The sequence below is a fragment of the Procambarus clarkii genome, chromosome 10 (assembly GCF_040958095.1).
Source record: "Procambarus clarkii isolate CNS0578487 chromosome 10, FALCON_Pclarkii_2.0, whole genome shotgun sequence".
Lineage (NCBI taxonomy): Eukaryota > Metazoa > Arthropoda > Malacostraca > Decapoda > Cambaridae > Procambarus > Procambarus clarkii.
The window spans coordinates 25,729,240-25,755,461 of record NC_091159.1 but is presented as its reverse complement, the minus strand read 5'-3'; the positions used below and the strand labels follow the sequence as shown (position 1 = coordinate 25,755,461).

The 26,222-nt window shown below is 41.1% G+C and overlaps 2 protein-coding genes across 8 annotated transcripts in view; one reads left to right on the top strand and one right to left on the bottom strand.

Annotated features, from left to right (window-relative positions):
- Positions 1 to 26,215, bottom strand: part of Cul4 (cullin 4) — a 35,107-nt gene extending 8,892 nt beyond the window's left edge. Inside the window, exons 1-11 of the mRNA XM_045727821.2 lie at positions 25,441 to 26,215; positions 22,561 to 22,740; positions 15,417 to 15,606; positions 13,190 to 13,378; positions 11,764 to 11,910; positions 10,532 to 10,718; positions 7,921 to 8,113; positions 6,289 to 6,425; positions 4,294 to 4,458; positions 1,621 to 1,788; positions 820 to 975 (exon numbers count right to left, since the gene is read on the bottom strand). Of these exons, the coding sequence (XP_045583777.1) occupies positions 820 to 975; positions 1,621 to 1,788; positions 4,294 to 4,458; positions 6,289 to 6,425; positions 7,921 to 8,113; positions 10,532 to 10,718; positions 11,764 to 11,910; positions 13,190 to 13,378; positions 15,417 to 15,606; positions 22,561 to 22,740; positions 25,441 to 25,684 (1,956 nt within the window). The 5' untranslated portion in view covers positions 25,685 to 26,215. The remainder of the gene's footprint in view (positions 1 to 819; positions 976 to 1,620; positions 1,789 to 4,293; positions 4,459 to 6,288; positions 6,426 to 7,920; positions 8,114 to 10,531; positions 10,719 to 11,763; positions 11,911 to 13,189; positions 13,379 to 15,416; positions 15,607 to 22,560; positions 22,741 to 25,440) is intronic.
- Positions 25,997 to 26,222, top strand: part of LOC123746358 (pseudouridylate synthase 1 homolog) — a 75,388-nt gene continuing 75,162 nt past the window's right edge. For 6 of the 7 annotated variants that reach the window (XR_011227982.1, XR_011227981.1, XR_006771502.2 and 3 more), the window contains exon 1: positions 26,044 to 26,134. The gene's annotated coding sequence lies outside the window, so the exon portion shown is untranslated. Of the gene's footprint in view, positions 26,135 to 26,222 lie in introns of all 7 variants that reach the window. The other variant, XR_006771504.2, reaches the window with a different exon arrangement.

Below are 26,222 nucleotides of genomic sequence, written 5' to 3'. Positions count from 1 at the left end.
AAAACAAAAAGATCGTAACAAAAACAAGATTTAAAACGGGAGCAGAATATTGTTATGAAGAGCTAAAGATCACTTGAAAGTCCCGACCAAGAAGGTGGTCCAGAGCAAACTGCCAGCAAACAGTGAGTGTAATATTACAAATTCTAAACTTGTGCAGCATTATAAAACTGTGGAAACTGACATGGCATAGAATAAGGATGCTCAAAATATGAAGTGTAAAATTGCTGATTAAAATTAAGTTACAAATCTAACACATGTTACAAACACCAAAATAAGTACAGAATAAAGTAGAATGGAGTCAGGAAGACTGCATGTAAAAAATGAAGTGTGAAGTCAATAATCAAACAATTGAACACCATCTTGCCCAAAACGGTGTGTGTATTAGTGGCTTTAGACATAGTATGTACTAGCTCTATCTAGAATTCCAACATTCTGTTTGTAACATCTTGAATGTATGTACTTTTGCCTGAATAAACATTTATTTTTATGTATATTACTATGGAGCATTTCAGTGGATTACACAAAATAAATTGTTGATGACAAATGATGACACTGTGCAGACAAACTGCACACTGAACAGCAGAGCAAGGATAAATTTAATTTAAATGTTAACAATCCATGTCAGTTGCAAAAAGATTGAGGTTAACATTTCTTATTCATTAACATAATAAATTAATAATTAACATAATGCATTCATTAAAATAATTAGCATTCATTTAAATTTGCAAGGCATTTAATAAAATACACAAATAATAATAGTGAAACCGTGTAATTTTACCCGATAAAAGCTTCGTTAGAAATTAAAGGTTTAAATCTTACCTCAATATTTGTTCCAGTTGCTATATCTCCTAATGAAAGGGAGTCTGCTTTATTAAACAATAGTAGTACTAAAGCCTGAAACAATGATACCTGGAGCTCTTTGGCACCCTGAGTAAATGCTGCTTTCAAAACACAGTGACCCAGTGTTGGCTGCCACTGAAAAGGAGTCGGAAAATATTTACAATGAATGGTGGTACATGATATAAAAATACTTATTTAACATTGTTATACATATACAAACATGCATGTGCATGTGTTAGGAGGCGGGATATACAGAGCTGGACCTCACCCCCTCAGTCACTAATAGGCAAGCCCTTGAATACACAGTGATCAAAGAGCCAAAGCTCAACCCCCGCAAGCACAATTAGGCGAGTATAGGTTGCAGAGAAAAACAATACCCAGGAAAGAGGTATATAAGAAAAGTAAAATTAACCCCTGATTTAATAGCTGATGCAAGGTAGTGAAACAAAACAAAAATATGAATTGAAGTGTAGTGAGGTAATATGAAAGTCACTAATACACTGGAGTTGGGAAAGAAGTGGAGAGGAAAATATAAAATGACTAAAACACACTTTTTAAAGTGGAAAATTATAGTGATCAGGCAGAAAACAAATAAGAATGTTATCACAGAAAACAAGCAATTAGCTCTGTCAAAAACTCAATGGGAGGCTCTCTAAGGAAGAGGTTTATTAATTAATAGCACAAGAACATTCTAACAACAATGACAGGAGGAGGGAGAAATAATACAGATCCTACATAATATACCTTATATTATCATGCAAAAGCTGTAATAATACTAACCTGCAATTTTCTATTACTATGTTTAGCTAGATAGAACTTTGTGAAGATCTGTTGATAATTAACCATTTCTGGTGGCATATTGACTTCCATCAATGGGTAATTTGGCCAGTAACCCATTGTTAAAATGTTAACATTAAGCTCCATGGCTGTGCTGCCCAGTTGCGAATTCTGAAATAATTGTCAAACATTTAATCACAGTTAATAAGTTTTGAAAAACAGTACTGATAAATAAATAATAAATTAACAAATAAACTGAACATTATAATAAAGTCTCCAGATAATTTTTTTTGTTAAAATTATTTATTGTTAATACATTGCAACCTTGATTTGATGAACTGAAGTATACAGTACCGATCCTGATTTGCTGGAGTGAGGGATTCGTTGCAATGATTATCTTGGTTATCTTGAGATGATTTCGGGGCTTTTTAGTGTCCCCGCGGCCCGGTCCTCGACCAGGCCTCCACCCCCAGGAAGCAGCCCGTGACAGCTGACTAACTCCCAGGTACCTATTTACTGCTAGGTAACAGGGGCATTCAGGGTGAAAGAAACTTTGCCCATTTGTTTCTGCCTCGTGCGGGAATCGAACCCGCGCCACAGAATTACGAATCCTGCGCGCTATCCACCAGGCTACGAGGCCCCCTCCCAATGGGATATGCCTTTAGGGAGACATTTGTGTGATGCATTCATTGTGCGAGAAAAACACATTGCTATGCCTGTTTCTCTTAATGTTTCAATTAACATTTTTTTTTTTTTAAATTTGACAGGAGCAATAATAAGCATTACCATTCATACCGTAATATTTCTTACTCTCTATGGCAGCACTTCTCAACCTTTTACTCCTTGAGGAACATTTGAAATAATTTTCAGGTCTGAAGGAACCCCCTGCATAAAAATTATGTAATATACAAACTTATTCCATATTTATTCCATCACTTACGTCCTCTAATTACCCAACACAAAGCCGCTATTAGAACAATATCCAACTCTGGCCCCAGACATCACTCGGTACCCCTACTCAAATCTCTTAATATGTTAGATATTAAGTCACTGCACATTCTCTCATGTGTATTATACATATATAAAACGCTAAACTATAATGCCAATCCTGATCTTAAAAGCTTCATAGAAGGTTGTAACAGAACCCATGAGCACCACACCAGAAATAAATACAGTTTTGATATTCCTAGAGTACGTCTTAATCAAACTAGAAATGCTCTGCAAATCAAGGGGCCCAGAATGTGGAATGACCTTCCCAACCATGTTAAAGACTGTACCTCTCTCAACCAGTTTAAGATAAAAACTAAACACTACCTAATAAATTCCCTGTAATCTACCTCACTCCTCTATTGTCAACCCATGTCTGTTATTTTCTTTTTTTTTTTTTTTTTTTTTTTTTTTTAATCAACACTGTTTGTCAACCTATTGTATTTGTGCTGCTTTTTCAGTCATGTTCCCCCTTTTTTTTTTTATCTTTATTTGTATTTGTTCTCAACATCTTTTATTCTTTATGCTCAATTAGTATTAAGTTCTAGATATTAATGTTTTTCTTGCCCGAAACGCATTGCGTAATAGTGGCTTTAGGCATTGTATGTACTAGCTCTATCTATATATCAATCCATTAATGTAACATCACTTGTATGTATATACCTTACCTGAATAAACATCTGAATCTGAATCATTTGAATCTGAATTTATGAATACAAAACAGTCATTGAAAATGTCCACATGAAACCCTAGGGTTCTACAAGAAACACTGCTCTGGACTAATTTCAGAGTAAAATTTTAATTTCAACATATGATATGGACAACTACCATGAGAATGTGTCTGTGAAGGATTTTCATTACATCTAGCCTATTTACCATGCCCCAGCCTGGAAATCTTATTTTCAAAGGTAGCAAGGCCTATCTTAAAGTAAATGAAATCCATGCCAACTCAAAAATGAAAATGAACCATAAAAGTTGGTTTAATTTAAATGTACTAAATGACTTTCCCAGCACTCCAACTCCCAATGCTGTTCCATCTATGATAATAATTAAAAATGTGATTATAGCCATATTAAGTGAATTGCCATTCATACTTTAATATTTCCCATGCTTTAAGGGATAATTCCACTGAGCAAAATTTCCATTTCAACCTATCTTATTATGGACAACTTTTCCAGAGGTATGTCAACTCTGAACCTGTTTCTCAAGCAAATCCACACATCCCAGCTTCACTGAATCTCCAAACACTTGCAAAACGGGTGAGTAAACTGCATACGGAAAGTAGGCTGCAACCAGAGATTTACTGAAATGAGGTTTGCATATTCAAGGCTGCACTGCACTCTAGTTGAATTTCTCCTCATTGTTCAGAAAAAAAGATGAATGAATTACATATCTGAATATTAATACTGACCTCCAGCCATTTGAACCTCACCTTTAAACATACATCTAACTATAAAGGTAAGGTAATTATCAGGAGAAAGTGCTAAAGCATGACAACTATATAGCACTTGGAAGGAATATGAGGATAAGGATTTAGGATAGGATAAAGGAAAGGAATGGTGCCCACCCACTTGGACGGACAGGGATTGAAGGCTAATTTGCAAGAAGCAAGACCATCACTCTACCGTCCAGTCCAAGTGGTTGGACCATCTAACCATAAAAAGATAAGCAAATTATTTAAATTCTTACTTGTTTAAAGGCCAGCATTATGTCCTTGGATAATTCCATGTCTTTAAACATGCCTTCTAGCTTACTAGTAAATCCAGGCCCACATTCTTGCTTCAACTTGCTCAGCATGCTCTTTTCTGCATCTACACTGGCCGATTTACCAACTAACAAACGCTTCGCCAAATCCTACAAATAAAATTGTAATGCATTTAAAAATGTTACCGAAGCAACATACCTAATAATAAATGCATATACATGTTCAGATATGAAAAATTAAAGTTATATAAATGTGTGCCAAACACAATGAACAGAAATGGACTTCGTTTTAGTGCTAACGGACACACTATCACCACACATTAAAGAATGGGAAGACTACAGGGAGGATGGGTAGTAGTTATATACTACATACAATATATATAAATATAGTATTAGTTGGCAGTATATCCTTTGGGTTTCTAAATTATTATTCATCAGAAGAGTAGACACGAGTCTTGCACCTACATTCTGCTGAAGAGGGTCTCAACTAGGAGACCAAAATATTCTCAATTATTGATCATAATATTGACTTAATCTTACACATGTAGTTAACTTTCCAATGAATTTATAGAACAAACTGGGTTTCATTTTGCATTTGTCTTTAATATCGTACCTGAAGTTTTTTTTCATCCTTTCTTGTCACTACCATATAGTGATTTTGGACTTGAATGTATTTCTCGTGCATCACATGTATTTCTCATATTTCCCTCGTTATTTTGAGGTTATCTTGAGATGATTTCGGGGCTTTTTAGTGTCCCCGCGGCCCGGTCCTCAACCAGGCCTCCACCCCTAGGAAGCAGCCCGTGACAGCTGACTAACACCCAGGTACCTATTTTACTGCTAGGTAACAGGGGCATAGGGTGAAAGAAACTCTGCCCATTGTTTCTCGCCGGTGCCTGGGATTGAACCCAGGACCACAGGATCACAAGTCCAGCGTGCTGTCCGCTCGGCCGACCGGCTCCAGAGACTCGTGAGTCGAGTTTCTGCCTAACTGGTTTAATTTTTATTCTGTGATCTCTAGCTCACTCCTAATTTATGTTGATGCAGTCTTATTTTCCAGTTGCTTCTTTCTTTTGGGGTGAAAGATTGGGTGCCTTTGTTATAAATTAAAAAAAAAAAAAATATATCTCATTTAACCAATACTGCCAATCAACAAAGTTTTCTAATCAAATCCATTGAAAAACTCTTTAAAATTTTTTTGGAGAACTAAAGTCAAGTTTCTCTGATGCCTCTCTCACCTACTTCTTATTATCAAATGACATATTTAATTTTCCAATAGGACACTATCATTCCTACCAATTGGAGGCAGGTAATGTAGGTCAAATATTTCTTCCTCTTCCTGGTAAAGATGAGATCCAACAATGATGGAACTTCCCCTTTCTTGGCTGCAGTGATATGGTTTATGCGCCAATGCATAAATGTATCAAGAGCAAGATTACTGAATTTATAGATTCACAGGTTTTCTGCGCTTGTTCACAAGCCTCTTGTGATCTATTAATTTTATATTAAATTCTCTTTGTACCAATATAATATCAACCTGCTATATTTATTATCATTCATATAATCATTATAAAACTTGCTTGCATGTCATATGTCCACATATTACTGCAATGCCTCCACTATTTTGAATTCCGAATTGTAGTTTTGTTTCTGTCCCAAAACTACAATATCCAGTACTTTCTGCTGTATTACATTTAGCTCTAGTGTTTTCAAACTCACCCAATCTATGTAAGCATACAATATTTTAATAAACCTGTTTCCTCCATTCAGCAACCTGTATTTACTTGACTGGTGTTATGTCCCCTGAACCTGTGGTCAATTTCCCTAGCTTGCCCCAACTTAGGTTTCTTTAAGAAGTTTTCCACACCACCAACAATTATCTCTAGACGTGTGTGAGGGTGTGCATGTATGCACGGGTGTAAGTGATCACAGTAATTGTTAAAAGGGTTATTATTACACTAAAATAAACATTTAACTTACTTTCTTGTAAAAAGCTTCAAACACATCCTTGCCATGAATAAATCTAAAAAGAACCATAATTTTGTCTAGGAGTCGTTCAAGTTCATCTTCGGTTGCTTCTTTGTTACCAGCACGTAGCTTACCATCTACAAACTTAGCTGTGAAAGATGAGAAAACATATGTTAAATCTATTGCACATTGGCACAGTAGACCCATATCTTCAAGACAATTTTTATCAAATCTTATACAAAAACCCGAATATAAATTTTGAATACTCTTTTATACAAACAGCCACTCAGAAGCTATGAAACTCTTCAAAAAAGACATTTATGGGATATTCACCAAAAACAACTGTGCTACATAGTCTTCCTGTCTTGGTGCCTTCTTTGGATACTTACTTACCAAAAACAAATATTGCAATAAGGGTGTTTCTCCCTTCCCAGTTTTCTTAAATTTCTCAGGCTGTCCTACCCAAACACTCAGGCTTCACCTCAACTCTCACAGGCATTCACAGTCCCTGGCCTAGTAGTGTTCATGCCAGTGGAAAAACTCCACTTTTTGGTTTGGAACCACTGGAAATTTGGTTTCTCCCTTCATTTCTGCAAACCCATATCTTAACCACTGATTTCCTACAGATGACTAGACTAAAATTAACAAGACTATCAGCTCATGCTACAATGATCATGGGATGATCTATGCTTTGCTCAAGTTCCAAATATGTAAGCCTGGAATAAAGTTGCAATAACTGACAATTTCAAAGTGTTATTATACCTGGCAGAGATTTTCACCCATTTGGAAGAGCTACCTTTAGAACTTGGAACCAGCCTAATAGATTTTGGTAGAAAGGTCTTCACATGGGTTGAGGAAGTAAAAGGAGACTTGAACTTCAGCAATTTTGAGTTAAGAGGGAGTTACAATAAGGACACGAGTAAGTAGTTTGTAATGCTTGAAGGTGGTATTTAAATATAGTGGAACATACCTTTAATTGATCAATCAGAATCAAATTTAAAATTCTCTAGTCTCTCCCTTCCTCCAAATACATTACAGTGAGGGCAACCAACAAAAAAACAGCTGCATTGGAATTGACAGGTCACACAAACCCAGGCTAGATTTATGCTTGACCGGGAAAAGGAGGGCCTTGCATAAGGAAGCAACCAGCTCAAAAGTTAATGTTTCCTAATACAATGTCTTTTTTTTTGGGGGGGGGGGGGGGGGGCTCATACCACCCCACACTATAAAGTGGAAATCAAGTCAATAATAATGAATTAATCAACTTCTAAAAATCTGCCACCAGAGTCCATATTACTCAGTAACAATGCATATCTTCTTTGCATTACTATGTAGCAGTCTCAAGAGTTTCAAGCTGATGCATGAATGTATTCACCAGATATTCCACAGACAGCAAATTTGGAAAAAAAAAAAAAAAAAGGCAGTGATGTACTTCATACAGAAAATTATAATAATATTTCATTCTTGCAATACAGTATTTAGATGACAGCAAGTGGTAAAAATTATATAGAAGCAGCTTACAGAGGCCACTCCATGTCTTGATAGGGTCACAAAGAATGTTCAAAAAATTAAATACATTATACTGTAAGGTAAATCTGAAAGTATGTATTCTTATACACCTTATATCACACCTGTTAAACCTACCTATTAACTCAGCTGGCTTGTTGAGTCTCTGATTTATGAAATGCTCAAATGCTTCTTTCAATGCTAAAACAAACTTATCGGAAGAGTTGAAGCATTCACTAACAATGCCATCCATCTTATCCTTAAAATCAAGAAGTTCCTGTACCATTCCTTTATCTTTCTCGGGGTTGATTACAATTGTTTTCCCATACGACTGAAAGTATAAGAATAGCTTTTAATGTACTTGTAGTAGTAAAATTAAAGACAAAATTAAAATTTATTTTGCATTTGCAAGAAATATTTATTTTAATATAAGCACACTTACAGTAATATAAGTTTTCTAATGGGGAAAGTATTTTTTGTTAATTATTTATTCAGTGTTTCTTCCAACAGATGTACAATAACATTTATAATGAAAATTGGCAAAGTTAAATTATATTTTCATGGTGTCCCATCTTCCCAGCACTCACTCATAACACTTTGAAACTACAGTCAGCCACATGCTTTATGAATGCCCGTTATCCGATTGCCGTTTGTTCGGATAAAAAAGTTCAGATAACTTGTAGGGCAGGCAGTCTGAATAAAAATGCGTAATAATGATGGAACAGTTTGCCCAGTGACTGCACACAGTACCACCTGAGCAGTGTTCATACACTAATGGATGGCTCAGAAGCTTTCAACTCTGCCATGGCATTAGGTACATTAGAGTACATGGTAAAAAGCAATTTGCTGACATTACACGATCGCCATTAATCTCTACTTCAGTCAACCCAACACTTATCATTATCCACCACCACCTTTTCTAGTCAACCCAACACTTATCATTATCCACCACCACCTTTTCTATCTAAATATCTTGAAGATTATAGTTGATTGATTGTTGCATATAGCAGTGATGTCAGGCAGCCACTACTGCTTGAGGTGATCACATTAACAGCATTAAGCTAGGGTTCATTACATCACACTTGTTACTGTCAGTGGGACAAACTGTGCGAAGATTTGTCTATGACACCTCATAGACCTCATAATTGTCTATGACAGTTATCCCCAATTTCCATGCACTGTATACACAATTTGTGTTCTAATTTTAGTGAATAAATTTGCATATTAAGCACATGGTGTTTCAGGAAATCCTCATTCACTCATATCTAAAAACTTGCCATATCGGTCCCATAAAAGGATCCTCCACCTATACTAGCCCCATCATAAATTTTTATGAACCAATAAGCTGCATTTCTCTGCACCACCAGGTTGAGATCAGACACCACCTATATCTAGCAAGATCTCCTTGGGATCTTGTACTGTTGTCTAGGCATTTGATGTGGCTGATAACTATTTTGAGTGACTCGCATGGATATGTGAAATTAGGGACTCGAAAGTAATAACGTAAATTACCATTACCACATTGTAAACAAACCAGTGATGATGAACTTTACCACAACTAAATGGCATCCCAGGTCATCTGAAGCTGAAGTTAGCCAGCCCCACCCCCCCCCCTTCATTCACAAAGCTGCACACAAAGGTGGTCCAATTTTAAAGTATCTTGGTCAATCCTGAATCTTTGTTTGCATTTGTGCCCAAAACACTTGAGTCAATTTTGCCCTATTCGAAAACAGTGGAAAAAGAATATAAAGGAAACAAACATTTTGAAATGAAATATCTTTCTGGTGGGAACCTCAGTAGCTTCCTGTGCTACTGGTTAAGAACTCCAGATGAACATTAGAGAGAAGCGCAAGACTGTCGAGATCTACCTTTGCCTATTTGGAGGCTAGAACAAAAAATTGACTTGCCCTATGAGGTGAAGTAAACTTTGTGATCAGAGATCTATGCAAAACCCACGAACGAAATTAGGGACCCAAAAGTAATAATGTAAATTACCATTACCACACTGTAAACAAACCAGTGATGATGAACTTTACCACAACTAAATGGCATCCCAGGCCATCTGAAGCTGAAGTTAGCCAGCCCCCCCCCACTCCCTCATTCACAAATCATCCAAAACAAACCCTACAACTCCATAGAGAATAAGGGAACAGAGCAGGCATGGATATATAATGAGGGGCCCCACCAATAAAGGGCATTTCTTTTCATGGCTCCTTGGTAGAGAAGGCCAGCAGTTCTAAAACAGAAAAGCAGCAAATGCTGTCCAGTGAAAACAGATGGCAGAAGGTAAAGGGGACCTCACAAAATCTCAAATGCAAAGAGTGCAACACAAGTATGGCAAGGACAAGGGACACCTCAAGGCCAACACCAAGAACAAGACCTGAGGTCAAAAAAGCAATGAAGCCACCAGCAATACAGAGCAAGAGGCTGAGGACAGGACACCAATACCCAGGAAAACCCAGCTCTGATACCAGCTTGCTTTGTTGTGCTCATGCTTTATGGTGAGGTTTTCTCTGGTTTAGTTTTCTCTGATACACAAGCTCCTTCTACCTTGTAAAGGGAGCCAGATTTTTGTCCCGGCTTCCAGTAGGCGAGGGTAGGTCTCGAAGGCCTAGTGCTTCTTCCTAGGGTTTAACCAGATGTTAGCGCAGGGAGCTACCAGGGAAAATACATGGAAAATATAGCTTAGAACCAGTTTTAATTGTAGAAAGATATAAAACACATTAGGCCAAAACAAACTACGACTTACCTTAATATAAGCATTAAAATGGGTACAAAGATCTTCCAATCCTCCCTTAATACGGGCAAAGAGGTTATACAAGAGAGAGAGGTCGTGGCGACGATTCTGATCAAGGAGGGAGTCTAGCCCCTTTTGAAGCAGAAGAGTTTTGTGTTCACTTAACAGTTGCTTCTCCACACAATATATCAACTGCCGTCTGTAAAGTAAATATAAAACAGGTTTATAAGACGTGTCCATAACATTGAGGTTAAAACCATCCTCTTTTAATGACTGGTTTTATGCACACACTGTATTTGTAATTTCTGTACTAAACTAGTTGAAGCTTATAATGAAAATGAACACTGAGGTGATGGCAAATATCAACTGTGACATTCAACAAAACGGAACATGACACCCATGATGAATGATGAAAAAATAACAATCGATTAATACAAAGCAAAATCACGAGAACATAAAAAATGTTCACAGAAATTAACACTAATATTCTAAGTCATCGGCGCATTCTCGATTGTAAATATTCCGGGTATCTCAGGGTCCTGCTTTGCAATGCCAAAAATATTTACACACTTGTTATGTACAGTTTTTGAGTTTCTGTATAACTATAAATTTGGTGTCAAAATGTTCCCATACACCTCCTCCTTCGTGTGTGTAGGGGCCTCGTAGCCTGGTGGATAGCGCGCAGGACTCGTAATTCTGTCGCGCGGGTTCGATTCCCGCACGAGGCAGAAACAAATGGGCAAAGTTTCTTTCACCCTGAATGCCCCTGTTACCTAGCAGTAAATAGGTACCTGGGAGTTAGTCAGCTGTCACGGGCTGCTTCCTGGGGGTGGAGGCCTGGTCAAGGACCAGGCCGCGGGGACACTAAAGCCCCGAAATCATCTCAAGATAATCTCAAGATCTCAAGATACACACACACCACTCATTAGTCTTATTTCCTAATTGACATATCAAGTTCATGTGATTACTCTCTGTATATCACATTTGCAAACTATTCTTTATTTTGGCTTAATTTTAAACTTAGCCCATTTGTTAACTCAAATGTTAGTAATTTTTTTCTAGCTTACAATTTTTTTTTATTAATTGCTTATACGTTAATTTAGATCTGATGATAGTCGTAGTTCTGCTATTTGAAAAAAAAGATACATTATGTATGTATGTATACATGCCTTTATATATGTGCATACATATTAGATGCCAAAATAACTTGTCTATGAATATCCACAAAAAACCATTATACATACTTAGTTGACATATCTAGGTAATGAAGGACTCTATTGTTCTCCTCAGTGAGTCTTTTGTCAACATGGAGTAGGTACTGCGGGACATCACGATCCTGTGTGAGTCTCTGTCCCTCACGGAGGTAAAGTTGTTCTGTTGCCACTAAAAACCTAGAGATTGAAGTAATTATTTAATGACAAAAATAATTAAGGTTATTGTATCATACAAATGTGTGATACAATAAAGTCTTATGAGCAACATAATATGAATAGCAATGAAGCAATTTACACACTGTACTACTGTATACTTAAATATTGATAAAATGTCTACCTATGACACTAAAGCTCCCGACTGTCCAAATATAAAACCGACATAACGCTATCCATTTACTGAAAACTAAGATATAAATCAAGCATTCACGGTAGCAAACTGCCCGTTTCTGGTCGGAACCTTCTGTATCTTCCTGAGGTTTAAGTGTTGGTACTACTAGGCCTGGAGTATACCAGGATTATGAGACTAACATAAGCCTACTGGGGACAAGGACAAGAATCTGGTACCTTCAATGAGGTGAGAGAAGGATGGATATATCATAGACTGACCCACAAACTGAAGAAAACCAATGATTAAGTATCAAGTCTATAAGATACAAAAATCACGGCTTGAAAAAGCTAATAAAACAATGTAAATCACTTAGGAAATGGGCAGGATGGTGAAATCAAACCAACATCCTGACTCATCCCAAATGCAAGATTTCACCAATGGACCATGATATACTGAAAGTTACATAGCTTGGTGTCTATTTAAACTCCCTAGGAAATTGGCGGCACTAAGCTGGCACCCAATCCAATTTTTACATGTAACCCACAAACACACTGGTGCAGGTAATGAACTTCTCTACCAAACACTCCAGCCAAATACAATCTGAAACCATAATATTGTGATATATCTGGTAGAAAATCTTTGTAGCAGGATTGAACCAGCATCCTGGTGACCCCCAGAGGAGCACAATAATTAGCAAGCAACCAGGGTTGTAAGTCATCAATCCAACAGGCAGCATGGTAGCAGTAGAAAGAATGATCGTTGTCACTTAGCAAAGGCAGGCTCAACAGGCCATCCTTTATGGTTTAATTGGCCGTTGGCTGCTCAGTACTTCTGCCACATTTGTGAAGTAAAACTTAAAACTAATATTGCAGATGATTTTATGATAATTTCCCATTTCCACGCAATAAATAATTGTTATGCCATAACTGAATGAGCTCAAGCTTGATACTAGAATATGAATTACACTGAAAATACATTTCACAAACTGTTAATTGGTTACAAAAATGCAATTCAATAACATTGAATAAGAAAAATATTTTGTAGGAAACAACAAAGTGTACTGCAGATATGTAAAGCAACAAAAATAAAATTCCACTTACAATAAAAGTAAATACAAACATAACTTACTTATTCTCAAAAACTTTGTGATACACTTGAAGAGAAGAGAGCATTCTAAGGAGGGATTTGACGAGTGATCTGTCGATAGTCTCCCCTGACCGTTCTTTTTCTATCATCATTAGCAAACCATCAACACATCGATTTTCTACTACTACTTCCTCTAAAATATGTTGCCGGAACAATTCTAGACCCATATCCCTGCAAAGATTACAAGGTTTTCAACTTTTATGATTAAAATTAAAATAACTGATTCAAGAACTTTTAAAGCTATCACTATGAGTTAAATTCTATAATTGCACAATGAATTAAGGGGTCGAGTGCACAATTTCTCAACCTTCCTCAAACACTTAAATTTTTTGTGCACAATCTACATGATAAATGCTCCAACTTTTCCTAATGGATTCATATAAATTAAACAGAAAGACAGAGACAGACTGTCTATGTGTGTGTCTGTATCTGTCTGTCAGAGATACACAGACAGACAGATACAGACTATCTCTGTGTGTGTATCAATCAGATACGCAAGAGATACAGACAGTCTGTATCTCTGTGTCAGACATATACAGACAGATACAGAGATACAGACAGACTGTCTGTATCTGTGTCTGTCACAGTTCCAAAGTGTGTTTGTGCAAAATTAAATTTTCAGAGAACCAGGTACAATAGGGATTTTGGAGAATAACGTCACGTACATAGAGGTGTCTCGAGACGAAGTGGAAAAAACTCAAGAAACTAGGTAGGAACAAAGCAGTGGCCCAGATGGAGTTTCACCTTGGGTTCTGAGAGAATGCATAGCCGAGTTGAGCATTCCACTTCAATTAATTTTTCAAGCATCTTTATGTGTAGGAATCATAGTAGATACAATATATGGGAAAAGGAAAACACAGTTCCAATCTACAAAAATGGTAGCAGAGAAGACCCTTTCAATTATAGACGTGTATCATTGACTAGTGTCATAGTCAAAACACTAGAAAAATATTTAAAACCAAATGGGGTAGAACATTTGCAGAGAAATTATATAATAACAGACAGTATGGCTATTGAAAATGAAGATCCTGTGTAACAAGTCTACCTAGTTTCTATGATAGAGCCACAGAGATTATACAGGAAAGAGTTGGTTGGGTTGATTACATTTATCTAGACCGAAAAAAGGCTCTTGACCATGTCCCTGTCAAAAAGAGAGGTTCTGGAAACGAACACACTAGAGGGGTAACAAAGATTTCTAACATGGATGAAAAATTTTCTAACCTAGGAAAAAATGAGGGTAGTAATCAGAAGCATTGTATCAGATTGGAGAAATTTTACTAGTGGTGTACTACAGGGTTCAGTTCTTGCATCAGTAATGTTCTTCGTCTATATGAACAATCTACCAGATGGAAGGCAGAATTATATGAACATGTTTGCTGATGATGCTAAGCTACTAGGGAAGACAAGAAACTTTGATGATTGCTATGCTCTTCAAGATGACCTGGACAAATTAAGTGTATGGAGCAACACTTCACAAATGAAGAAAATAGGCCACATACACATCTTTCAAATTATGTGAAAAGTCTTTAAGGAACTAATAAAGAAAGAGATCTAAGGGGTGCTTCTGGATAGAAAACTGTTGCCCGAGGATCACAAAGAACATTGAGTGAGGAGCCAATGCTATGATTTCTGATTTCAGAATTGCTTGTAAATATATGGATGGCAAAATATTAAAGAAATTGTTCATGATCTTTGTGAGACCAAAATTGTAATATGCAACGGCTGTATGGTGCCAATATCTCAAGAAGGACATCAACAAACTGGAAAAGATGCAAACGCATGCAATGAATTGGCTTCCAGAACTGAAAAAACAAGAGATACAAGGAGAGGCTAGACGGTACAAATATGGCAAAGCTAGAAGACAAAAGAAAAGAGATGATATGATCGCTGCATACAAAATTGTAACAGGAATTGACAAAACTGAACGAGGAATTTTTGAAAGCTGCAACTTCAAGAACAAGAAGATTATTGATTTATAAGCTAAGAAAACAAAGCTGCTAACAAAAAACACTAGAAAGTTCTCTTTTGTAAACAGTGGTAGATGGTTAGAACAAATTAAGTGAGAAGGTAGTGGATTCCAAAACTGTACATGTAATTACAAGTAGATAATTATACTTAAGAAATTACACACATACTGGATATAATAAGGCACATATATATAAAGAGGTTAAGGCCAATTTTTACTTGGATGTGCTAACAAATTCCTTACCATATGGAAGAAACCTGAGCATTCTGCAGTACATAACCTCTGTCAAGAGCCAGGAAGATGTTACAAACCATCTTCATTTGATGACAGTGGTGTGTCCAGCAATCATTTAGTTGTCGTAAGAATGTCAAGCGATCACTGGTACCACTCAAGAACTGATTCAATCGTGATTTAATGTGCTTCTCTGTCAACTCTGGAATAATAGAGACATATAGTGCAAGATGCAAAGATACAAGACAAAGCAAAATTCAAAGGCAATGTAATTATCAGGAGAAAGCACTAACCCATTACGACTATATAAAACTTGGAAGAGATATGAGGACATGGATTTAGGATAGGACAAAGAAAAGGAATGGTGCCCAACCACTCAAGACAGTCAGAGACTGAACCCTGATCTACAAAAAACCATCGTTAAATGTAATAAAACGCCATTTTCTGGATGAGCCCCAGAGGCTCCCCTGGAGCTTATCGGGCTAATGTATGTTATATTAGACCGGGACATTAGCTAAGGAGTTCAGACCTACCAGGGACCAGTGCCAGAACCTGGGCCCCTTCAGAGAGGTTTCAGGGAGCAATGGCCCTGGAAAACCCCTTGTGGTTGGGGTTTTCCTTATCTGCCATCGACCGGGGTTAGGCACCCAGAAAGGTAGGCATAACAACAAACCCCACATGGTAAAAAAAACTAAAACAAAAAAATGAACAGAGAGGTAGAAACTCCTACAATCCTAAGGAAACATGCAAACATCACACTTTACTGCCGCGCCGATCGTTCGCGCAGCCCTCCCCGCCCCGAGAGGGGGAGGGGGGAGCCCCGGACCTACCACGCCGGCTGCTTAGCTTCAGTTTGGAAGCCAAGCTTCAACCAATGCAAAAAAATGCCGACCGGTGGGGAGGGAGGGTTGCCAGGGAGCCTCTGGGGCTTACCCAGAAAATGGCATTTCATTACATTCAACGCTGGTTTTCTGTGGGGAGCCCCTATGGCTCCCAGGAGCTTCATACCCAAAAAGAAGGACAAGAAAGGGCTAACCCGGGAGGCGGCCGCCACAAACTCTGCAACGCGAAGCCGAGACAACAGGCTGCAACCTGCAACCTGCAACCCAAGGCAACAAGAATGCACAGGAGCAGACGCGCATAAAGAATGGACAGCCAAGAACCTGTGCGACCCTCAAATAGCTCAACACAGCAGCAATAACTGCAAATGCCCGAACAGCATGGGCGCAAGGACAGACCGCAGGCTGGAAGACAAACCAATCAAGCATCAATAACCCAAGAACCTCTCCGGAAAACAGCCGTCTTGACCGTCGCCAGGATGGAGAAAGGCTGCAAACGTACAAACCTACCACCAGTACCAAAGAGCAGAAACCTGAACCAAAGGGGCTACCACAAACTGAGAAGATAAGAAGGCACCCTGATCAAGGACCAGTACGGCTCAGGCGACGCATGAGCAGACCGGAGGTGAAACAAAACACGAGAAAGCGAACGAAACGGGGCAGATGTGACGTCCACCCCGAACGCAAGCCGGAGCGGCTACGCCAGCGCCACACAAAACGAGGCGACAGTAAGAAACATCAAATAACTGTAGTCCTGAAAACCCAAGAAAGGACAAGACAACCGATGCGAAAGAGAAGACAACCTACGAAGAGCAAGAAAAGGTGCATAGAAACACCAGGAACGTCATACTGTCGCCAAGACGAAGCTCGCAGGTGGGACACCTTCAACAAAGCCACCAGAACACCACAGAGATGGTGATACCCGCGTCAAAATACCAGACACAAAAAGCCGAGGAGAAAGCCGAACCAGTCACGTACAGGATCGATCCGACCTGCCGAAAGAGGCGGAGCTACGGGAAAACGCCCCGGGTTCGGACACCTATCAAGCAGCGTCTAAAAATAAAACTGGGCCGGCCACCAAGGAACTATAAGGACTACTCTCGTGGGAATGGGCTCCAACCGAGCCAGAACCCGAAGCAACAGCTGGACCGGGAGAAGAGGAACAGGTACCTCCACCTCGACCAGTCCTGCCGAAAAGCATAAACCGTGAACGCCTCGCAGGCGGGTAAGAGTGCCACATAAAATGGGCGACGCCTAGAACACACCAACTCGAAGACGTCCATGGCCAGGAGTCCATACGTCCGGCAGAGCCAACGAAACAAGTCGGCGACGACTGGCCAATCTGCGAACAGAGGAATGAACCGAGATAGTTGTCCGCCAGGACGCAGGACACACCCCGGACATGAACCTCACGGTTAGCCAAACTCCGAGTCCAGCAAACGAGCCACTCTAAAGAACCAACCCCAAAGGTCAACACCTAAGAGAAACCCTGTGGTTCTGCAAAGAACTGCCAGAGAACAGTCTGAATGGAGCTGAATGGTAGAGCACCGAGTGACCCAAACCCTCCGAAGCGCATACCAGACAGCCACGAACTCCCGAACCGTGCTGTGAGCCCGATGGACGGACAGACCCCACTATCCCCGGCCGACCTGGTGAGCACTGGTCAGAGCCCCAGCCGAGAGATGACCCGTCCGTGAACACATCCAGCGAAGGCTTGGCGAGGTGCCAAGGCACGGAACCTCGAAAACCCCAAAGAGGAAGCTGGTGACGCAGCACCAACACAAGATCCCCGGAGGAACGAACCCAATGATTGCAAGAGAGGCGGAAGGGGAGTCTCCGAAGGAACCAAACAGACGCCGAAGCCAAACCCGACCCCGCGGGCAGACCAGCATGTCGAAGTTCAGACTCCCGCACAACTGCTCGAGCAACCGCTGAGCAACCCGGGACCCTTTCATGAACAGCCGAAGGCAGGACCACAACCGCAGCAACACTTCTGGAGGGAAAGACAAGGAGCGGCCCAAGAGCCCTAAACAAGACTCAGCCAGGTTTGAACCCGGGACGGAAACAGATGGAATGGCCTCCAGATCACTAGGAAACCAAACCCGGCCATCTGGAAAGAACCACACCCCTGGCGAGCAGACAAGCGGACCGACTGGGAGCCCACACCAGCCAGTCGTCTAGGTAGGCTAGACACCGAATCCCAAACAGACTCAGACAGGGCACCAAGATCCGGTAAAGATGCAAAATACACCAAGTGCCAATTACAAAATAGGGAAGGCAACAAAAGTGGCAAGCCTGAAGCCCCACCACCCAACAGAAGCCGGACAGGAGACAACAGTCCTCCGATGAGGGCATAGAATCCAGGGCGCAGACTGAAGAAGTCCAGAAGAACCACAGATTCGACAGGCCCATGTCTGCAAAGAGCAGACGGGAACCCCAGAAGGATGGGGCAGATCAACCACGTCCAACACAACCACTAAAAGGACATGACGAAGCGCAGGTAAAGAAGCCCCCCCCGCCAGCCCTGAACCCCCCAAAGGGGGAGAAGCTGTCCACCGCCGCCACCAGAGGCCGGAAGACAACCAAAAGCGCCCACTAACTGCAGGACGATGCGAGAGTCAACAGAGCAAGCTGCTTCCCCAGTGCCCTGTCAACAGAGAAGGGAACAGAGCCCCTTCCGAAAGAAAAAATACATACACATATACACATGTATATACAAATACACATACATATACACACACACACACACAGTGTACACATGCACACGTGCACACACACACACATACGTGAAAAGAAAATTACAAGCCGCCGACCAGTGGGCAGAGAGCAGCACGCTGGCCAGGCAAAGAAGGCACAAAACTACATCAAAAGGACCACCTCGACAACAAAACCTCAAAGTCCCAGCACGACCACAACACGTGCCAAGACCCAAAAGATCAGTCTGCAAGCCAGGAAGACCCCGGAACTCCATAAGGCAGAACCGGGTCATACACGAGGAAAAAAAGCCCCCTGAACCCACAAAGGGGGCCCAAGAGGAAGAAACCTCCGGAACGAAACCAAAGAACCCAAAGGAACCCTGAATCGAACCAGGGGGAGCCCAAACCACCACATTTGCTGGAGAAGATACACCACAGAAAGGCAAAGCACAGCCCCCAGACAGAACCCCCAGGGAAACGGTCAAAATAGACCAAAAACCGAGGCACAAGGTGTGGGAGCAAGCATAACAGCCAGGGACACCGAGCCCAAAATGGAAAACCTGGTGTAAAATCAACACTCAAACGTTCCCAGAGGAACAGGAAATGGGCAGAAAACACCAGAAAAGCAAAGAAACGACAACAGGATAATAAAACCCCTGAAAAAGGGTTTAAAATTCACCCAAGACACTCGCTCGCACACCCAGGCGCATGTAAACAAACCGCAACGCCGCCCTAGTGGCCATGCCGGGAAACCGGCAGAAGAAAATGGCCACCAGAACAGAGGGCTGTGACCGACGCAAAAGATACGAAAACACGCCAGCAAAAGTGGGAAGCAAGCAAACTGGATGGGCGAAAAACTCTGCCCAAAAGCAGAAAACCCAGGCAGGGGCAAACCGCCCCAGAACTGTTAGCAGGCATCCCCCACAGCCCCGGGAACCAGCAACAGAGGCCCCGGGACAGAGCCGTCCTTCAAGCCCTCCGCCCTTAAAGAAAAGCAAGAGTCCATGGGAAAGGCCGCAAGAAAGGGCCGCTGGTAAGACCCAGAAGCCTTGGCAGGAGGAACAGGCTCGAAAACCTCCGTCCCCAATCCGAACGGGGCAACCCCCGAAAACCGCCAGTCTCTCGGCCCCAACTAAACCTCGCCCCGACCCCGAAACCCACAGACGGTCCAGAGTTGGGAACAGGGAGGGAAAGGGGCGAACAGCACCTAACCAAAATGAGGCGGCCTCGGGACATCTGAGTGGGAAACCAACCTAGCGTGTTGCAGCAACCTAACCTAGCTTGGAACATGGATGCTGCCTGAACTCTGAACAGTAATAACATCAGGAGAGTACTGGAGAACAAGCAGAGAATCTCTCTCGCAAGACTCCGGGTCAAGGTGTCAATGACTCAACAGGCAGCATGACGGAGGTAAAAGTGGCGACTGTCACCCAGAGACAAGGGCACAGCAACCAATGATCCCGTACAAGACGGGTTGGAACCCGGAAGACACATTCAATGGTCCACCGAGCCCAGAAAGGGGTTTCCAGGGCCCGTAGGCTGACTGCTACGGGAAGCCCGGGCAAGGTGTTGCTAACCGGTTAAGAAACCCAAAAATAACAAGAGGGTAGAGGATAGCAATGAAAACCCCTGCAACGTGTATAATCACGGGGGCCTAGCAGAGGGCCATCAAACTCTACCAATGGAACTATAGCCACACTAGGCAGACCCCCACCAGGCAAATGAAAATAAAAACAAAAGAAAACCCCCGCAAAAGTACACCGTCTCCAGAGTCAACATGTTGCCGTTTAGGTGGCAGGCCGCACAACACCATGACGCCCTAACCAGCACAATACCAGTCCCTACCCAAGGCCAAACAAGGGCCCTAAGCCCCAGCTGGCCCCAAGGGCGAGGCAAATGCCGAGCAGCAAGAACCTCTACGGGAATGGTTCCCGAACGCCCCAGGGAAGATAACCCTGTCACGCAGGGGCAGTACTCACAGGGCGCTTGGGGGAAGTAAGCCACTAAGCGCATGCAGCCCCGGCACTGATGAGGTACTCCTGGCCACCGCACAACACAACACACTGCAGTGAACGCCACACGAGGCAAACACCGCCTAGGAAACTGAGGCCAGAGAAGCGTCTATCCCGGTTGACATTAGCTTACGAACTGAAGCTAGGCAGCCAGCGCGGTAGGTCCGGGGCTCCCCCCTCCCCCTCCCGGGGCGGAGAGGGCTGCGCGGACGATCGGCACGGCAGTAAAGTGTGATGTTTGCTTGTTTCCTTGGGATTGTAGGAGTTTCTACCTCTCTGTTTGGTTTTTTGTTTTAGTTTTTTACCATGTGGGGTTTGTTTTGTTATGCCTACCTTTCTGGGTGCCTAACCCCGGCCGATGGCAGATAAGGAAAACCCCAACCACAAGGAGGTTTTCCAGGGCCATTGCTCCTTGAAACCTCTCTGAAGGGGCCAGGTTCTGGCGCTGGTCCCATTGGTAGGTTTGAACTCCTTAGCTAATGTCCCAGTCTAATATAACATACATTAGCCCGATAAGCTCCAGGGAGCCGTAGGGGCTCCCCACAGAAAAGCAAGGCCATCACTTTACCGTCCAGTCCAAGTAGATGGACTTGCAAAATGCTAAATATATATGAATGTTTTGTTTTGCACTCATGCATTTGGGATGCAGCTGACATTCTTTACTTCTGGGCTCTTCTCTGTAGAAATTCTTTAATGGGTATTCCCAGTCTACCTTTTCTGTTTTTCTGGGTACTCCCAGTCACCTTTTCTAAACCACATATGGTTTCCTCTAATGTGAGATAGCTGAATGTCATTGAGATAGAGCTTCAGGAGTTTGAGGGCGGTGATAGGTCTCTCCCAGAAATGAACAATTAAATGTAATGAAATGCCTTTTTCTAGTGGGCTCCCACTAGCTCTTCATCCTGTTTCTCATATTCCCATAGGGTTGAGGGATTTTGTAAGGCAGCACTGGAGTGATGTGGCAGGCTAGCTGAGACTGCTGGTTACCTTAGCTACCATCTGGTGGCAGTCAAGCACATCATGGTTAGGGTATTTACCCCTGCAGCAACATGAATAGTATAGCAAAACAAAAATCCGGGGAAATATCCATGTATTCTGGGGAAAATTAGGATCAGGGACCTGGCCGAAACACTATGCGTGCTAGTGGCTTTACAAGAATGTAAGAACTCTTGTGTCATTAAATAAATAAAAAAAGAATAATCTTGGAGGAGTAATTGCCATCAACCAGTCATATGTTTTGTTGCACTAATAATTTTCTTTCCTAAGGAAGGGAGGGGGGATATGGGGGGAAGGAATGGTTCAATCTGATCCCCAGGCTACAAGCTTTATAGCAAAAAGTAGACTCTGATCCTGGCTTCCAGTAGGTTAGGTTGGGTCACAGAAGCTAGCTTGCTTTGTAGTACCAGATCTGAGCCCAGAAAGCTATTGAAGTGCATATGAGGGAAAATTAGTTGTTTATTATCGCAAATTGATTGCTTTCAATGAGCAAAGTATTGAATACATTATGATGCATAATTCTGAAGTTGCAACTTCTTGAAGTTAGGGCCAAAAGATGAAAGAATAACCATGGCTTATATAGACCAAGCCATTTACCAGATAAAACACCTACCTCTAAGGTCAGCATAAAGTAATGCTGGAGGCCGTTGTGTAATAAGGTTGTCTACATATCGATAAAGATCCTCCTGCGTGAGGTTATCTCTCAACTTTCTTGATTCCTGAATGGCAACCACCGCTTCCCTCAAAAATCGCCAGGATTCGGCAATGTGGTCAACGGCTGGTTGGTTGTGCACTGCAATTAAAGAATGTTTACCAGATAACAGAGGAAAGACACACAATGAAATCACAATAACATGATGTATCTACAGCTGTATGAAGAAATTTGTGGAAGGAACAGTGGGATCAAACCTGGATGCTAGTCCAATCATGCCATCCTGCTACAAATATTTTATCAGATTAAAGATCGTACAAATATTCTGCATTAACAACAGAAGATACATTACAATCTTAAAACAAGTATTGTACTGTACTTCACCACCCATTAGAAGCATGAATTCGAACACTATGTATTTGTGTATTATGCACACAGGAAGGAAATACTACTATAACTACTACTGTATACCATCAACATGATTTTATGCAAGGAAACATTACTCAGCACTGCAAAAAAGTTAGTATCACTTTTTTTTTATAAGGCTCTATTAGTATTTTTTCTTTTAAATCCACCTTCAAGAACTGCATTACAGGACAAATTAAAATAATGCATGGACTATTATATTTTAAGATTTATTACCAATGTGGTACACAAACACAAATGTTTTCTGACAAATTCTTTGTAACACTGAATTGATAAAACATTTTACGCCTCCTGCAAAAAGCCACCATCATTACCAGGTCCTTAACATTATTTGGAGATGGAGCCTACATACTGGCATTATTCCCGACATACCATGTACCCCCTTCATGAATAAAATCGTTGTACAGTACTAACTCACAGGAGTGTCCTTTAAATTTTGCCTCAATGCAAACGTCCATGCAGCAGCCACATGGAATACAGTATTGTATGGGTGGGGGGTGTAGCAGAGTTTGGGGGAGGGAGTACATGGGGGGTGTAGGTTTGTGTGGGTGTGTGGCAGGTATGTGTGACACACTCCCGACATCTAGTGGCCTCAAGTTCTCAATGACCCACACTCATATACTATAATTTGATCATGTTTGCTCTGTTGGTGGGGTGGGGCCCTGGGCTGGAGATAGGAGGGTGGGGCGGCATTTACTACAGAAGTCAATTACAAAATGGTGGACCACCAATGCAGTGCCAGGTATTTTCATTTATTTATACCACTTCTCTTCAAAAACAGCTAACTTTGACAAGCAGGATAACTCTTTCATTAAATGTAAATAACGTTGTGTTTTTTTATGTGTCCCAAACATATTGGTTTTGTGAAGATTTTTGGTGGCCTTTGAACGCATCTCCCACTTATAGCATTGCATCTATAGAAAACCTCACTCCATATTCCAAACAAATGCTTTACAAACACAGTCTCAGACCGTAACTCATCTGTAATTGGGGAACTGCTTGTATATCAAACAAATGACTTCCTCCTAATTTTGGAACTAATGTATTCTTGTTAGGTTAGGATAGGTTAGGTTACATTTAGCAATATGTGGGTAACTGCATTATCAATCTAAATAAATACACATCTGTATTATATAGAGTTCATATGTGGTACAACTACACACTATAGGTTACTACTGTTCTGGACATTATTGGAAAGCTGACCATATCAGAAAAATCCACAGCACTTTCTCAGGAGTAACTCAAGTTCCTTTGAATACTGACTTAAGTACAGTAATTTGAATATGTTTGATGCAGGCATACGAGAGTGTATTCATAACTAATCCTATTTAAATCCAACCATTTTCACGTTTGTATCAATCCTATTTTTAAAGCTAAATTGCTAACCCTCAACAAGGCTAGATGGAAATTTATTCCATAAGAAAATAACACGAGATAGGAGTCATTGCAGCAGGTCTTGTATCCCAATTGGGGGGGCAGCCTCCATTTAGTTCCAACCAATCTTCCCCATGTATTTATTATGTCTATATTTAAAGACAGCTATACCATTTGTCTTGATGTTGGCTAGCAACCTAGTCCACTCATCTACCATCCTGTTCCCTAACCACTTCTGTACATTTCCATATACTTCCTGAACCCAATCTCCTCCAGCTTATAGCCACTGTTATGAGTTGTGACCCGGATAGATAACTTGAAGACTTTGTTTACATCCATCTTTGTAAGTGTTCTTTACCCACTTATAAACTTTTATTGGACTTCCCCTTGTCCTACAAGAATGTCAAGTATGCTCTCCTAATCTATCTCCCTAGCACAGATTCCTGGTAACACACTTCAAGTACTTTAGGAATTAAGTTTCACATTCTATATCGAGTTCTTTCAAGAGAATTTAAGTCTACTGTGTAATATGGTCCCGTAATGCTTCAAGAGATAAGGGTCACAAACACCACCCAGGAACCAACAGGGACTCCAAACTTTGACAGCTGGCAAACTATTAATCTGGTTTCCTACCGTTTAAGGAATGATTTCAGATCACATTAAACACTGCGAACACAGGCCTGTTGTGTTTACATCTAAACAGTGCAAGCTGTTATATATTTTGTCAGTATAAATCAAACTTTGATGAGTAGCAGATTACGCATCACACTCTAGCAAAAGCGATTGCAACTAGCCTTAAATATTTAAGCAGGACCATGTCATCTCCACTAGTCAATGGCAAAAACAATGGCAAGAAAATCTGTGTACAACTTGTGTTGATATGTTGAATTACAAACACACACACACACATACTCCCAAGCCTTAACTTTGACCCCATATTGTCTAGGATATACAACTGTTCATCTTGTAATTAAACTTGTATTAATAGCTCATTGCAACTCATACACCATACAGGCAAGGAAAACTGGCCTGCTGTCTTACCTTTAAAGTTCTTAATAGCCAAGACCTTCTTTTCTGCCCCTTGCTTCTTCCCGAGGACCGTGGTTTTACTAACACCATTGGGAGCAACTGAGAAATTAGCTAGTTTTTGACTCTCCATCATGTCTGTCTGTCGGCAAATTTTCTTTTGCAAGTGAGGACAATCCGGTGAACCCGACGAAAACCTTTTTCTCTGGCCGTTTGTTACACTCTCACTGACAAAGCTTTGCCTCTGAGAAGACATCATATTCTAAGTCTTCATAAGAATCGGTGGCCAGAGCCACTTTGACGCACTAGTTGCACCTCTGACACCACACACAGTTCGCCCAGGTCATCTGCATGTCCTCCACCTGGAAGCAGTCCACCAAGACATGACGAAATCACGAAATTAGGCAGAGAACCGAGTGTCCAAACAGCGGTGTACTCCGTGAGAGCTCCTCGATGTGTTCCGACTCTGCACTCTCACACTTTACCCTTTCAGCAGGGAAAAATTAACCGTCCAGACCAACTCAATATAAAAAAAACGTTTTTTAAAATTACAAAGCTTCCAATTGTTTCAGAATAATCGGCTAGATCATTTCAACAGACCAAGTGAGATAAGCATAAAGTCAAAACGTTGAGGGAATCGGACGGGGGATGAACATTCCGCCTGTCCATGCGTCGTCTGGGCCCGCTGCTATAAGCTCTTCATATCCATGTAATTACTTTGTTTTCCTGGCCTAGCCTGGGATCTACGTGAAGGTCCTACGTCCCATATGCTACGCGAATGACTAATGATTATGTAT